The 17,022-nt window shown below is 46.8% G+C and overlaps 1 protein-coding gene across 12 annotated transcripts in view; it reads left to right on the top strand.

Annotated features, from left to right (window-relative positions):
- LOC123614968 (uncharacterized) overlaps positions 1-15,947 on the top strand; it is a 501,406-nt gene extending 485,459 nt beyond the window's left edge. For 7 of the 12 annotated variants that reach the window (XR_006722484.2, XR_012499255.1, XR_012499261.1 and 4 more), the window contains one exon: positions 6,308-15,947. Coding sequence is in view for 2 of the 12 variants with exons in the window: in XM_074341735.1 (XP_074197836.1) it covers positions 10,295-11,006; positions 12,747-12,866; positions 15,183-15,187 (837 nt within the window). In the remaining 10 variants the exon portion in view is untranslated. The remainder of the gene's footprint in view (positions 1-6,307) is intronic. The other 5 variants (XR_012499254.1, XM_074341736.1, XM_074341735.1 and 2 more) reach the window with 5 other exon arrangements.
- Positions 15,948-17,022: the final 1,075 nt, after the last annotated feature.

The following is a 17,022-nucleotide window of genomic DNA, read 5'->3' as shown; positions in this document are numbered from 1 at the left end:
TTCTAGAAACTTGCAATTAACTGAACAAATTGCAACCCATTTAGCTTACACATAGGCCTTGGTTTGTAGAAACAGACAGAGTATATATTTACACAGAGAAGAAAAGAAGGAGCAGATCCATGGCGACACAGAGAGCAATCCAAATCCAAGTTACATGGGCAAAATTAAATAATGACTCGTTAGCTCATTTCTCTAGCTAAGAAACAAATTAAATGGGATGTATCTTCACTTATAATTTTCAGAAAGTTTTAAAATAATTCAGTAAGTCTGATACATAAACGTCACAGAAGCTTCATCATCAGGTATAAGCAGAAATCTTACCAGCTTAATACATGTCCTTCCAGGGAGGGTTGCTCATTCTCAGTGGTTAGTAGTAACTTCAAAGGATACTAATGTAATAAATAAATCTCTAACTGAGGCACTATAGGACCATGTATCACAAACCTGTGTGTGTGTGTGTGTGTGTGTTTGTGTGTGTGTGTGGTGGGGATAGTGTTCAGAGTACACGATATAACAGGGTCGATTTGTATCAGATCTCTCAGACTCAGGAGGTGTGCAGAACCCATGGGAGGACATTCTGTTAACTGAACAGAATATTAATATTTCAGCACATAGCATCTGCATTTTCGGAGAAAATGTTGATTCTGAGTGACTTCTGATTTTGGAAACTCAGTTTGACTCCTTGCACTTGTAAAATCCTAAATACTGATTCCCTTACCAGAGAATGCTGCTTTTAGGGGCTTGTTTTTGGGAAACTAGAAATTCTATTTCTAGAATGAAGAATCTAGTAAAATCAGCTGTAGACTCATCAAGACTTTATCTTGATTTTAATGTTTTTAAGTTTTAATAGAGTAAGATAAATGGGCGATTTGAAAAATGAAAATAAATTGAAGAAGCAAAAATCCAAATGAGGCAAAAAAACCCACATTTCTTTTCAAAACAAAAAAAATGATGTTTTCTTGATTTGTCTTCTAGATGGTGTCAGAGGAATTCTTGGACATTCAGGTGACTTGTTCTTATAAAACCAGGCTTTCTGGCTGTTCTGGAGGCCTGGGATTTGGAGCACAGAGATAGGTTGTGACCTCACCCCATGGGTGTCACACAAGTTTCAGGATACTAAGACTTGAGAGTTCTGAGTAAAGCTCTTCTCTTGCTAAGGGTTATGCTGTTGCGTCGGAGGACAGAAGTACTGGGGAGAAGAGAGTTGTTTTGGGGGGCAGAGCGAGTTAAGAAGCATGTTAGGCACTGTTCCACTAAAGGAGACCTTGGGAGCAAATGCCAGCTCCTTGAATCTCCTCGCACTTTCATGCAGGAGACAATGTCAGTGGTAAATGACGTGGAAACTCAACCACGGTGAAGTACTTCAGGCAGTTGCTCTAGAATTAAGCTTGTCACTTATAGATCTAGGAGTCAACCTTTTCAATCTGCAGGGAGCAGCCAAGATCATGACCTACAACCAAGGCAGGAGGGAAGGCTGAACTTGAATTAAAGGAAAAGTGCTGTGAGATAGGCAGCCTCTTCCTTTATTAAACAGAGAGGCTGGGGCAGGAAATTAGATGCCAGGTTACTGTGGACATAGATTTTTGATACATTTCAAAAGGTCTGGACTTGACTTCCTGGAATTATTCACACACACACACACACACCACACACACACACACACACACACACAGCCTCTTTCACACAGTACCAGCAGGGAGAAGCATGTAGCGTGCACAGTTGGCCCCATCACACAGAACATCCACTCTTACTCTCAGTCAATCTATGAAGTCTTCAAGCAGAGAGCCTCCCTCTTGGGTTGTCCGTCCTAGGGCTCTGCACAGAGTAGGGGTCCCCGTCACCCTTACGTGGTCCTTTGGTGATGGGGACCAGAAGTGAACAGACAGTAAGGGTGAGAGCAATGATGTCTTGGCTGTTGAATAGAATTGTGTAAATTTATGATTTCCCAAATGCTCTTCCCTAAGCCTGCTTTTTGACACAGGTGTTAAGCCTTTAATTTTGCAGAGAGATCAGGGTTAAAGCTCTGATTGAGCCCGGGAGGGAGCACCGAGACAAACCCTCCTAACCCAGAGACGTGAGCCTGGGAGAGGACAAGGAGAGGACACCGGCAAAGGGACAGGGCTTAAGGAACGAGGATGACTGTAAATGTGCCCTCAGAAGAAAGGAAGGGAAGTGCCCAACTCCTCAGCCTCTTTGCCTTTCCTGGGATTTCAGTAAAAAGGCCTAAGTTAGTAAGGAAATCGTTTCTGCTCCAGACGTCTCCCCTTGTCCGATGGCATCTTTCTTTCAGTCTTGTAACATCATTTGCACCTCCAGCCATACTGACAGTCTCAAAAGTGAAACATGAAGCGTATTTTCCATAACCTGCAGAGAATCAGTATGTTTCTGCGCACTCTCCCAGTGCACACGCCGCTCTTTGCAATCATCAGGGATAAAGAAAAACCCTGGGCTGGCTGTGAAGAGTCCGGTTCATGTCATGGACCCACCATTTCTCCTCTGTTCCCCAGTGGGCGGCAGGTTCCAGCACATCCTGTATTTCATTTGAAAGTGGTGTTGGGAGGATATACAGCATATCCCCGCCTTGCTAAAGCATCACATAAAAGGCAGCGTGTGTCCTGTGGGCCACAGAGCAACTTGCCACTACGGGTGCTGATTTTGTTGTTAGTCTTCCTTGTGTCTGTGGGGGAGGGGGGAGATGGCAGGAGAAAGGTGTGTGAATGGTCAGTGCCGGCTCTTCCATGGCACTCCCCTCGAGGCAGTGTGCAGAGTGTCTTCTGCCACTGACTGCTGATGTTTTACTGTGGAAACAATAGGATGTTTTTTAAATCTATACGACACTGCCCAGAATCCTACCATCATAAGTACCACACATATTTAGTTCATTTTATATTAACATCTGCTTTTAATTTTCGTGTATATTCGTATTTTAAATAGATGCAACCATAGGGTGCACATTACATTGTATTTTATCAGATAACGTCAGATGGTAAACAATCCAGCACTCTCCTGTGCTTTTTTTTCTAGTCTTCATAATTACTGTTTTCATGGAGGTATGATGTGCTATCAAGTTGATAGACTATACTTAATCAACCCTCTCTTACTAGCTGCTTGTATTATTACCATTGTTTTGGCAATGAACCTTGGGGAGGAAGTGCTTTGTGTCCATTTTCAAAAATGTGGCTACGGAGTCTAGCAGCTTGGGAGCCTGCAATGAATGTTGTGGATTTTGGTTCCCAGATTAAGGAGCTGGTGAGCCAGGCTTCAGTCCAAGAGCTGAACAATTGGGGTTGAGTCCTGCACACCCCAAATCTTCCTCGCCTTCCTTTCTTTAAATCCCTCTCTGTGAAGAAACTAAAGAGAAAATCAGATCCATTATGCATAAGATTATATTTTCTCTCTGAGGACTCTAATGTGCTTGAAGGGAAGATTCCCCACAGTGTCAATTTGATTCAACAAAATATGGGGCTACTATATAAACACACACACACACACACACACATATATATGTATATATGTGTGTATACACACACACACACACACACACACACACACACGGTGAGACTGCCGCCTCTAGGCAGTCTGTAATGGTTAAGCTCAAGGACTCTGACTCAAAGATCTGGGGTTACATCTCTGCTCTGTTACATAGTGATTGAATAGCCACAGAAAGTTACTTCATAGTTTTAGGTTACAGGTTCCTTACCTGAAAAAATGTGGAACACCTGAGACAAAGAGGTGACATTGTCAGCACCTCTCTGGCCTAGAGTCAGCGTGCCATAAAGCATAGTTGTTGTTATTATTATGGTTATTCTGTGCAGTCCACGCTAAGCACCTTAGGCAAGTTTTTTTTTTTACCTTCTCTAAGCGTCAATTTCCATATCTACGAAACAGAGCCCAGACTAGGATCTACCTGATGGTGTGTTGCAAAGATTAAAGGAAACAATACCTGTGCATAGCTCAGACCAGTGCCCAGCCCAAGGCAACCTTTCACAAAGTGTGAGTTGCTTTGGTTTTTCTTTTAATGATCAGAGGACATTGGATAGGTGTGTATTGCTATGTCTCCTTGTGCTGGTGAGAAATGGAACCCCTGAGGGGTTAAGTAGCCTAAGTCAATCACTCACCAATTAGACGTAAGTGCCAGAGTTTAAACTGGATGTGCTTAACCTCAAACGCATGCTCTTCCCACTCTTCCAAACTCTCAGGGATTCTGAATGATGAGACGAGGTTCTCCCCTTCTCCCAGTTATACTGAAAATGTGGAAATCCAGGGAGGGTGTGGGAGTCCGTGCTGGGGGCACCGAGACAAGATGCATCCTGCCTGGAGAGGGGCCTTGGAAGACCCTGTCGGGGAGGAATCAGTCCTGGATGTGCGGCTGTTCCCTGAACTGATAGCAACTGTGAATTCCAGGACAGCGGTGTCGAAATGAACTTAATATTTCTCCAGATGAGAAAAGGTGCCCTTAGGGAAGGAAAACCTGGTTGGGCTCTGACGTTCAATTTCCAGCACTTTAGCTTCTAAGAGAACTCTAAAGACGCCTTCCTAACCCACTTTTCTGCTACTTTTCCCGGCCCCTCTTCTGCCCCCACCCCTTTCCCTTCAGGCTGCTGCTCAGGCCACAGGCTAGAGGTTCTTTGAGAAGGAGCTCACTCTGCTCTGGGCTCTGGGAGACAGAATTCCTGACCCGGGCTTTTCTTTGTAGGAAGGCCGTTGCAGAGGGTTGAAAAATGAGAGAACAGGCTGATGACTGAAGGAGGAAACTGCGCATTCCTACTGTCCTCTCTTTAACTCACGGGTAGCCAATTTAGTGGAAATATATTGCATTAAAAAAAAATTAAAAACCCCAGTAAAGTCATTTGGAATACATTTTTCATTGAATGGAGTGTTAGGAAGCACCTTCCCATTTGATGTTGAATTCACATTTGTGGCGATGCGTCGTTCTGCACTGGCTGTACCAGTGTATTTGCCTGGAGGAAGTCCTAAGAACATTCCCAAGTGCTCTCTTTTAAGTAAGCTGTAAAGAAGAGCTAGGTTGGGCGGTGGGCAGAAGCCACGCTGCTCCCTCTTGCACTTCGAGCAAACACCAAGGACAACTTGTTCAAAGTATGAGGGCAGAAATGAGCTGCCACTTCCACATCCCGAAGGGCTTTCTCCCACATCCAGCCGTACGGAGCAGCAGCAGGCACGAGGTCAGAGCCGATCTGCTTGTGAGTAGGTGGGCCTGGCCTTGGAGGACTCCAGAGGGTTGAGTGGGGCTGAGGACTTCAGCCCACGCACAGCTTTCTATACTCCTACATAATTTTGTCCATGTAGTGACAGCTGCTGTATCACACTTGTCCCCTGATGGATTTGCCTCCCCAGTTTATCTGTGAGCTCCTTGAGGCAAGATGTCCTTTATTCAGCACGGTTTCCGGATGCGGAGGCTGTTCAGTACCAGGATGGTACCATGAGCAGTGAGAGCCAGGATTCTAGCAGGAGGCCTCCTGGGTTTTAACACTGGTTCTGCTGCTCACCTTGTGATGCTGGCCAAATCACTGGACTTCCCTGTGAGTCAGCTCCTTCACTCATAAAATCAGGCTAATTTTTAGTGCATATCTCAAAAGGGCAGGCGTACAGGTTAACAGGCATACAGACTCTACTGAATGCATTGCTGGACACTTCGAGCTCCTTTCCTAAATTGGAGTTGTCATTGTTATTGTTTTCACGTTTAAAAACCGTAGAAAAGCTAATGGGAAAACGGCATGTGTTATAATGAACATTCTATTCTTGCTTTGTTTTCTTTCCTTCTTAGTCTGACTCAAAATTATGCAGGTGATCAGATAGCGATTTCTTTGGACAGTGGGTTTCTGGCTTATCACATCTGATACTATATGTCCACTTACTGAACACTTAACTTATCTTCTGTCTTCCTCTACTCCTGGCCAGACACTTTCATTCGAATCCTTCACTGCATGATGCTTTAGCATACAGTAGTTGCTTAGTAAATATTTGTTGAGTTACTGACTTGGTGAAGAAAAACATCGCTGGAGTTTCATATTTATTAGGTTCAGGCATCAAGCAGAGAGAGTGCCTATTAGTTCCAAGTTCAAAAATCCCAGGGAAGGGGGTCCTGAGCCTCGTTTGGGTCAGGTGCCCATGTAGTGAGTATGGTCTAGGGCCACGTAGTAATGGACATGTGGGGTGGAAGGCAAGGTAGCACTCTCAGAACGAGGCGGCAGTGCTGAGCAGGTAAAACAGCAGACACCGAGCAAAAATTATACAGTCCTCTCATCTAAGGAGTGTCCCTGTAGTAATTTCATCCTTTTCTCTCTAGTTTTGAATTTTGGAAGAGCAAGGCCATCTTGACCCAGAAAAGCCCTTAATGCATTTACCTGGAAGAAGATTACTTCCATCTTATCCTACAATCAGGCAGCGAGTATTTACTGAGTAATGATTGCCTGCCAGCAGCATGCAGTAAGTACCCTGTGATGCAGAGAGAGACATGCAAAGTGGAGAAATAGATTTGGGAGCCATTTACATCCTGGTGAGAGCGGAAGCGCTGCAAGCAGATGAGCAGACAGGTGGGGGGGAGGAGTGGGACCCAGCCTCAGGAGGCACCTCCATGGAGGGAGGCAGGCTGGCAGCCACGGGCCGCAGGGGCTGCACAGACCCGGGCCAGGGGGTGGACCTATACAAGGGGGAGCCCCTGCCGTAAACACTGTGAGCGCCTCGAAGACACGGGCTCTGTCTCCCCCAGTTTGTTTTCTCTCCAGCGCAAGGCTCTTTTCTTCAACATCCGCACTTGGCGTTTGTGCTCATAAAAATCTCGGTTCCGAATACATGCGCAGCGTGTGGCGGTCACAGGGGAACACCGTCACTCTCTCTGCCCTCCAAACTGAAAGACAAATGGTCCGGTGCCATTCCCCTTCCTTGTTTGAGCTTGGTTACTGTTAGTTATCTTAACAAGCCTCTGGGAGGTCTCTTCCATGCTTCTGAGAGATCCATAAACACGATAATCCCAGGAATAGACGCTGTCCTTAGGGATATTCAAGCACACAGAGTTCTAGCAGCATAGGAGCTAAATGGATAGACTTTTAAAAATGATTGACAATTACCAATAGCTGGAGGTTTGAAACTTATTTTATGCACTCTGTGAATATACTGCTTCAACTTCTGTTTCTTAGAGGGTTCATGATTCATCCACTGCAGAAAGAACATTTTTTTCAAACTGTTCAAGGGAAATCTGGTAAATGAAATAAACCAGAAGAGATCAGATACTTGTTTGGTAAGTGAATCGCGTGCTGCTTACTTGGTTCACCTCCTGTGGGCTCTCCTGCCGTGCCAAAGGCAAGCTTGTTCCTCCGCTTAGCATGTATTACGCACCATATGATGGAAAAGGCACATCCGTTGCACTCCAGGAAGGTAACGGCTAATAAGGAAGGAAAAGGCAGGTACACAGATAACTACAATGCCAGGCAACAGTTGGCAATTACCAAACATCTGCATACTTCCCGGCAAGGTAAACTGTAATGTTTTTAAGTAAATGAACAAATAAATGCTTTGACTGGGACCAGGTATGTAAGTAAGCTCAGAGGAGGGAGATGGAGATCTCATGAAGTGACAGAGTATACCTTCCTGTTGGATAAGGAGTCGGAGACAAAGGAGTGGATTTGGGTGGGCAGAGATGAAGGGGGAAAGGATAGCTTATATTTGGGGGAAGAGCCTGGCCAGAAGCATTGAGATCGGAACCAGAGAAACCAGACAGCTCATGCAGGCAGGTTTGTAGCAGATGGCAGGCAAGCTTGCTCAGAAGATATAAAGGATCTTGGAGAGTTGTGATATTTATCATGGCTAAACACAGTATGTTAGGGGACTTGGTTCTCATTTATAAAATAGATAATGAACTCTTTCTTGACACAGTAAGTCCTACAAGTCCTACAGAGCTCAGGCGACCATAATATACATAAGTCACTCTATTTATTCTATGGGGTCTTCAATAAATGTTTGTGCTTTTTATATCCATAAACTTGGGTAAAGTAGAGACAATCCATAAATGACATTTTGAAATAACTTTAAGAGGACAATGATGTTTACAATTATGCATCTGGCATTCTTATTGGAGATCCTCTGACAAATATATAATTCTACTTTAAACAGAATGGTACGTAATGACTTATGCACAGTCTCATAGCAGTTTTTTAGTTCTAAGAGAATAATTGCTATTCAAAAGAGATTTTATGATTTCAGATACCTTAAGTGTATGTAAGGGAGATATCTCAGTCTTGTTCTCTCACTTTTTGTATTGAACACATTGGATAAATGTTGGAATCCTCTTTCAAGCGTATGATGTCTCAACATTCTGAGATGAAGGCTAACCTTGGAGGGGCTGACTTTGCCCACCAGTGTACAAGGGATACATTGTACTCTGTGTAAGTACACTGTGATATTCTATAACCTTTCTCCTCACTGTGTGATAATTTTCCTGAAGCTTAGATCTTAGGAGCCATTGGGAGAGGGGTACAGAAATATGGATGACCGATGGACATGTTACATTTAAATAAACCCACAAGTCTAAACAATGATTTTATTGGCTCATTTCATTGTAGACCAACCTTCTGCACATTGCGGCTTGGGCCATTGGTTGGTTTTTATAACTACTTTATATGCTATTTGAAATAAATGGGAGTATAAATAATGAGTAAATGAATAATCTTTGACTATAATAGACTAGTGAGATATCAAATTAGATTAAATGAAAGCAGCCATCTCTCCATATCTGATACAGAGATGTGAATTTATTCCTTGCTGATTGAAGGAGAATTTACTTTTGAGCCCTCCCTGAACAAAGCAGAGAAATTACCTTGTGTAGGGAGTCAGAAATTGTGGAGTTCAGGGATTGGTAGAATTTCAGAAACAAGAGTATTTAGGTATTGGTGGATCTTAAACTGTGTAAGTATGGTTATTGAAAATCATTGCTACTCATTGGCTAACTCTTAGAACTATCAGGCTGTCACTGATTGGCTGGCCTTTAGAAACCAGGAGCCATTTGCCCTGCATCTGCTGGACCCGGGGTTACCCTGAAGTTATCCTGTTGGGCCCCTTTCTGCCTCTGGGGAGGAGGATTAAACTCCTGATTCAGATACTATTTTGATGTACTGGGTTTGTCCAAGTTCAGTAATTTTGAAGTGGATGAGGGAGGGGAAGGTCAGTTGCTGTTTACACTGTTTCTATGAGTTTAAAAAAATACTTTAATTTAGTTTGTAGCTCAAGAAACGTTGTTTGGTCTCAGTTTGGGGTTCATAGTTACTGAGGCTCACTCTGGGTTTTGACTAGTGATTGGTTCCAGTGTGTGCTTAGGAGGGGCGGGGGCAAAATGGAGGCAGACGCACAGTTCTTGATACGAAGTTGTTATTGATCAGTTAGGATGGATATAGAATTGGTTCTGGTGATTACTTGCTGCTATGGCTGAAGATAAATCAGTCCTTTCCTATGAGGAAAGGAACCTTTTTTTTTTGTCTCTAGAAACCATTGTTATCATCCTCCATGCATAAAATTTAAAACTCCAGTCTGACCTCTTTTTTTTTTTTCCATGTTGAGGAATACAATGAGAAAGGGATAAAATTCTTTTCACAAGATAAAGTATAAAAAAATCCAAATATTAAAATAGGCTGTCAGAAGTGTTGACAGGTGGAGATAACAAGTGATATATGAATCGTTAACTTTTGAATTAAAATTTTCTCTCTCTGGTTATGTTACAGTCCTGAAATGGTCTAAGCGTGACTATGTATTTGCACTGCCTCCCATTCACTTGCTTCAGATCTATGTCATCCTTTGGAGAAAAATGGACAAGATAAATTGAATTAGTTTGACATATTAGTTTGGAAAAAAATAAAGGCATAAAAAGGTGTCAGGTTTAAATAACTATTCTTTTTATTTCCTTTTTGTAAAAACTGTCTTTTGCAAGAAACTTGCTGTGAGCTGGTGTTGAGATGAGTTAAGGCCGTGGGAACCAAGGCCATGATCGGACCATTGAGATGAGTTATAGCCGTGGGACCCAAGGCCACGATCAGAGTATGTTTGTAGTATGCAGTAAATAATTGCTCCACGCATGCGTCAATTATATAAGATTTAGAACAAAGAAAATAGAAGTACGCATGTGCTAGAGATATTCTGTAAGCCTGATGAACAAAGAAACTCAGACCGCGCATGTGCTGACAGAAAACAGATAAAAGCAGGACAGGTGCATCATAGGGTGCACCTCCCTGTGGCAATAAAGTGTTGTTAACCCCATGGTGTCTCCGGCTGAAGTCTGTCCAGCAGTATGGCAACTCCTCGTGCATTTTTTCGTTTGGGCCGCTCACCTCCTAGAACCCCACATCAGCCTCCCTCGGCTGACACTTGGCGTAGCCGGCAGGATGAGGTGAGTGCCCCTTCTGAACCCCCTGCCCCTGACGGGGATGCTCTGGTGGAAGCAAAGTGGCCCCCTACCTCTGTATGGTACCCGGTGGCAGCCTATTTGCTGACGTGGGCTCAACCTGAGGATTGGGACACATTGGCGCCCCAGCCAGATGACATTCGGAGGGCGTTGGAGCTGTTAGAAAATAATGTCCCATTAGCCCACCGAGAGGCAGCCGGGAGGGTGGCCTGGATGTTCTTATCTGTGTTACGGCATGCTAGCCAAGACATGAGAGATTTACAGATGCAAGTGGAGGAGTTGCAGTGCAAAGAAGAGGAGCTTAAGCACAGACTCAGCACAGCAGAAAGATGTCTGCATGGTCCTAGCTCCGCCGCCTCTGAGAGCAGCTATGCCTGTATAGCTCCGGTCCCACCACCCCTGGGAGCAGTAAGTCCGACACCTCCCCCCATTCCACTGCGTCTACGGCCAGTGGTGAGGCAGCGGATGGAAATGGAGGAGCCCATGGCTCAGGGGGGAATTCCTGCGGGGCCACGGCGAGTGACAAGAGAAACCACCTATACATCCTACACATCAATGGAGTTGAGAGACCTGGCAAAGCAATGTAAGCAGCGTATGGGTGAGTCAATCCCCGCATGGCTATTGTGCCTTTGGGATGATGGGGCTGACCAGACTGAGCTATCTCCGAAGGAGATGGGCCAGCTGGCCAGCATAGCAACTGTCCCCTCACTGCGGCAGAGGCTGCAAATTATCCCCCAGTCAAATGCTGATGCTGGCAACCATACGCTGATAAGTTGGTTAATGGCTGCTGTACGCACTGTGTGGGAAAGTGCAGGGGACTTGCCTGAACACGTGAGTAAATGGACCACGTATTTGGACTTAGCGCAAGTTATCCGGGAAATGGGCATGCGCCAGATGATGTTTTCTTTGCATGTCTGTAGTCCAGATGATGAGCTCCTTATAGCTTGAATGAAAGATTTGATTTTGGCTAATGGCCCAACGGGAACGTTTGGGAGTATGGCGGCGCTACTAGCACCGTATGTAGACCGCCCCATTCATGAAGTAACTGAGGCTCTGGCTCATCTGGGGGACATAGAGGTGCGCCGAAAGGGGGTACGTGCTGCCAAGACTCAAGGTGAGTCCAAGACCCCCTCCTCCTGTGCAGTGACGCCGAAAGGGAAGTCCACACCAAGGAGGAAAAAGGGGAATGCTCCAATTTTAGGAGGGCCCCAAAAGCTAGATCGCCGGCAGATATAGTGTGATTTACTGGCAGCTGGCCTGGACCATGTAAAATTAGATGGCCAGCCATTGGAGGTGCTGATGGCCTTATGGAAGAAATTATGGCCTGAGCAACAATATACTCCATTGCCAACCTCCCATCAGGCCCGAGAGGTGGCCTTTGCTGATTTCCTCCCAGACTAGGAGGAAAGCCAAGGTGTTTGGGACGTGGGGCACCCTGATGACCGGAGGCCACATGTTGAGCTGACTATTCACTGGTCCCCCATGAATAAACAGCGAGTGCTGGCACTAGTAGACACAGGAGCTGAAATTACATTGGTGCATGGAAATCCGGAGCATTTTCAGGGACCATGGGTTGATATAGAAGGATATGGAAACAAGCAAATGTGTGTTAAACGAGTGATTCTGATTTTGGGCATTGGCCGTCTGCCCCCTGCTGCATATGAAGTGCATATATCCCCAGTAGCTGAATACATTTTGGGGATAGACATTTTGCAAGGATTGCAAATACAGACGACTCAAGGGGAATTTCGCCTGAGAGTCCATATGGTGAAAACAGTTATACGGGGGCATCCTCATCATGCACCTTTGATTTTGCCACAGGCCACATGAGTGGTGAATGTCCGGCAATATCGACTGCCTGGAGGCCATGAGGAAATAGGACAGACTATTCTGAAGCTTGAGGAAGCCGGTATAATTCGGGCTACACATAGCCCATATAACTCTCCAGTATGGCCGGTGCAGAAGCCAGACGGCTCCTGGAGGATGACAATGGACTATCGGGAACTGAATAAAGTCACTCCCCCCATGCATGCAGCTGTGCCGAATATAACAGATTTGATGGACCGACTGTCCCATGAACTGGGTACTTGTCACTATGTGGTTGACCTGGCTAATGCATTCTTCTCGATAGACATAGCTCCTGAGAGCCAAGAACAGTTTGCCTTCACCTGGGAAGGCAGACAATGGACATTTGTTGTGTTGCCGCAGGGATATCTGCACAGCCCTACACTGTGCCATGGCCTGGTGGCCCAGGACCTGGCTACGTGGAGCAAACCGGATACCGTTCGCTTGTTCCATTATATTGATGACATAATGCTAACCTCTGATTCTCTTTCAGATTTGGAAGCCAGTGCCACAGCGCTGCGAGAAGCCCTGGCGGGCTGGGGGCGGGCCGTGAACGAGGACAAAGTGCAAGGACCTGGATATTCTGTCAGATTCTTGGGTGTTGTCTGGTCGGGTAAGACAGAAGTGCTGCCTGGAGCAGTAATAGACAAAATCCAGGCATATTCCCGTCCTGAAACAGTTAAACAGTTACAGACTTATTTGGGTCTTCTGGGATACTGGTGGGTGTTTATTCCTCATTTGGCCCAAATAGCCAAACCCCTGTATAAACTGATTAAAAAGGGAGAAATCTGGAACTGGTCTGATGAGACCGAATGTGCATTTGTTGAAACTAAGAGGGCAGTGGCCCAGGTGCAAGCACTGCGCACTATAGATCCAGACATCCCTTTCTGGTTGACAGTCCATGTGGACAATGATGGATATGGCTGGGGCTTATGGCAGAAACATGGGCAGCAGAAAGTGCCCATAGGATTCTGGTCTCAGTTGTGGAAAGGGGCTAAATGTCGTTATTCTCTGATTGAGAAACAGTTGCTAGCGACTTATGCATCCTTGATTGCCACTGAACCCCTGACGGGGAGGCAAGAGGTCCAAGTGCAGACCACATGCCCTGTTGCAGGATGGGTACAGAAATGGGCAAAGCAACCCCGATCGGGAACTGCCCAAACCCCAACTCTGACGAAGTGGGGTGCTTATTTGGAACAGAGAGCCCAGTACACCACTAGCCCCTTGGCTGCAGAGTTGCAGCAGGTGTTAGGGCCTGTGAGATTTGTTGCGCCTGACGTACAGACACTCCCACAACAAGGGGTGGACCCTGTGCCCAGTCCCTTTCGTGAAGGGAAAGGGCCACCCCCGGGAACTGCTTGGTATACTGATGGATCTTGTAAGGGCAGTCCGCCCACTTGGGTTGCAGTAGCACTGCACCCTGCCACTGAAGCTTTCTGGTATGAGACCGGAGAAGGCCAATCCAGCCAATGGGCTGAGTTATGGGCAGTATGGCTGGTGTTGATGAATGAACCTAGCCCCTTGCAGATTTGTACAGATAGTTGGGCCGTATATCGAGGCCTTACATTGTGGATACCCCAATGGGCCCTGAAAGACTGGATGATTGGGCACCGGCCCCTGTGGGGACAACAGATGTGGAAACAGTTATGGGACAAAGGCCAAGAAGGCCAGTATACTGTTCACCACGTACCAGGGCACCGCCCAGCCCTGGCACCAGGCAATGATGCTGCTGATGTGCTAGCCCAACTCCGTCCTGTACAGGCTATGGTCCCAGGGCCCGATATAGGTCCCTGGCTCCATAAGAAACTTGGTCATGTTGGCTCATACACAATGAGGCAGGTAGCCGATCGGTGGGGCCTGCACCTGAGCCACAGTGAAGTCAAAGATGCCGTGCGGCAATGTCCATGGTGTGCAAAGTACCACCCGCACCAGCGGCGATGGCCCCAACAGGCGGGGAAGGTTGCACAGGGAATTCAGCCATTGCAGGTATGGCAAATAGATTACGTAGGCCCCTTTGCTCTGAGTACGGGCTTGCGGTACCTGCTGACAGCGGTAGACACCGCTACTGGCCTAGGTTTTGCTCACCATGTGCCCCGAGCTACACAAGACTCTACTATTAGAGCACTGGAAGTTTTACGGGCCTTCTATGGGACTCCCTTAGAAATACAAAGTGATAGAGGGACCCCTTTCACTGCCCAACAGACCCAGGAATGGGCCAAGGAAAATGATATTAACTGGATATTGCATGTGCCTTACCGTCCTCAAGCAGCAGGAATGATTGAACGGTACAATGGCCTATTAAAGGACAAACTGAGGGCTCTCAAATCACAAGGGCGAGGCTGGAACAGTGTCTTGTCGCAGGCGGTACGTCTTTTGAATGAACAACCTCGCCATACAGGTATGAGCCCACTGGAAAAGTTATTGAAAGGGACTATTCGGAGGCTCAGAGTTGGGCCTACGCAGGATGCCTCCGATGTCTCAATAGTGGGGCATGCGTTAATATTACGCGCCCCCAGGGTGTTGAACTCAGGAAAACAGAACACCTGGACATGGAAGAATCAGGTCCAGACTGAAGGTCCCTGGCTAGCCCTTTTGGAACCATGGGGCGATGGGCTAGAGAAAGCTCTGCAGGTAACCCCACGAGTGGGGGAATGGCCTTTTGATGTGCAGGTTACTCTAGGGAAAACAGGAGTGTCCCTACTTAAAGGAGCAGAAGCCCTATGGCTTTGGGCAATTCCACTGATAGCTCCTGAAGCTCTCCCAGAGTGTAACCAACCTAGTGTGGGCGGGTTGGTGTGGTACCACCGCCCAGGGCGAACGGCCCTTCCTGCCACTGTCCTCTCACAGGATGAGAAAGTGGCTTGCATCCTCCCAGAAGGGAGAGATTTGCCAATCATGGTGTCCACCTCTGCTCTGTCCTTCCGTCCAGGGTAACAGCAAATACCATGTTCTCCTGGGCACACACTTTCGCGCGAGTCCACAACGTCTCTCACTGTTGGGTCTGTACTGAACTTCCTGTAGACGCAGGAGATGGACTGCCATGGCACCTCCACCCTGCGTCCAGAGCTAATTGGAGCACCTTGATTCGATGGAATGCCAACAGGACAGCGAGATCGCCCTGGGACTTGCGGCGGCAGACTATTGAAGAAATACTCCGACATGAGCGGGGCAATGCCCCCCCCCCCAATTGGAAGGACTGCATGAAATAGACCAGGAATTGGATCGCATAGATCATGTAACTCAAGACTCCCTTAAGAATTGGTGGTCATCCTTGACGTCCTCCTGGAGATGGAGCCTAACTGTCCTGGCTATTGTTGCTGTCTGTGTATTGGTAGGATGCTGTACTCTGTATTGTTGTTGTGGTCTTTGGGCACAATGCTCCGCCCTGTGGGATAAGGTTCCCACGACCTAGGGGGTGGAACGTGAGCTGGTGTTGAGATGAGTTAAGGCCGTGGGACCCAAGGCCACGATCAGAGTATGTTTGTAGTATGCAGTAAATAATTGCTCCACGCATGCGTCAATTATATAAGATTTAGAACAAAGAAAATAGAAGTACGCATGTGCTAGAGATATTCTGTAAGCCTGATGAACAAAGAAACTCAGACCGCGCATGTGCTGACAGAAAACAGATAAAAGCAGGACAGGTGCATCATAGGGTGCACCTCCCTGTGGCAATAAAGTGTTGTTAACCCCATGGTGTCTCCGGCTGAAGTCTGTCCAGCAGTATGGCAACTCCTCGTGCATTTTTTCGTTTGGGCCGCTCACCTCCTAGAACCCCACATCAGCCTCCCTCGGCTGACACTTGCATTCAGGCGCTCTGATAGTGAGGATGATATGAAGGCCATTGGCTGATGTGTGTCTGAAGGAGGAATCAGTCTGGAGCTAAACATTTTTCTATATGTACCGAAATTAGCCATTATCTTCTGAGGATATTGACCTCATCTCACTGTGCTTTACTTAGTACTTCTGGAGAAATCTGTCATACCATACCCTGGAGACCACCCTTGGGACTGCTAAAAGATCCTTTTATTTTTAAATATCTGTAATTGCTACAGGTGTTTGTGTGGCCCCGTGGGGACCCCCACAGACTGGTTGGGAAAAGAACAAAGGTGTATCTTTGGGACAGAATGGGACGGACTCGGGTATAATGCGAAGGAAGGTAAGGATTGGCCAGGGAAGAGGTGATGGAGAGATCGCCTGGGGGAGATGTTAACACAGACCTGGGGGCACTTGGAAACAGGCTGATGGAAGAGGATTTCAGGCAGTAACTAGAGCATCAGCCCGGGGCAGAGCCGGACAGCGAGTGGGAGGAGAACCAGAGAGGAGCCTGGCAGCTGCACCGGGGGCGCCCCGTCTGAGGAGCTGCTTCCTGTCAGTCCTGAATGGTGCAGCCAGAGAGGGGTGGGAAGGGTGACGATGCAGCCAGGGGAGAAAGGACCCTCTCTTTCTGACAGCACCCCCACCCCCTGCTGGAGCCACACCTTGCAGCCCTTCACAGCACTTATCATCACTCTGCTTAACGTTTCCTCGCTTAATTGCAGCTCCGCCTGTATTGTTCTCTAATTGCTTCAGGTGTGTCTCAGGCAGGTTTCCTAGAGGGCAAAGCAGCACTTCCATCTCTTAGCGCTTTGCAGCAGAGCGGAGTGCAGGGCTGAGAGTATAATTAAGCAAGCTCTCATTTCAGACTTGATTGGCTGACTGATTAAAATGGAAGTAAACAGCTCCAGTGATCATTTTGTTCACTGGTAGGAAGACTGGAAGACATTCCT

The sequence above is a fragment of the Camelus bactrianus genome, chromosome 15 (assembly GCF_048773025.1).
Source record: "Camelus bactrianus isolate YW-2024 breed Bactrian camel chromosome 15, ASM4877302v1, whole genome shotgun sequence".
Classification (NCBI taxonomy): domain Eukaryota; kingdom Metazoa; phylum Chordata; class Mammalia; order Artiodactyla; family Camelidae; genus Camelus; species Camelus bactrianus.
The sequence above is the reverse complement of the archived record's forward strand: the minus strand, read 5'-3'. Positions and strand labels throughout refer to the sequence as shown.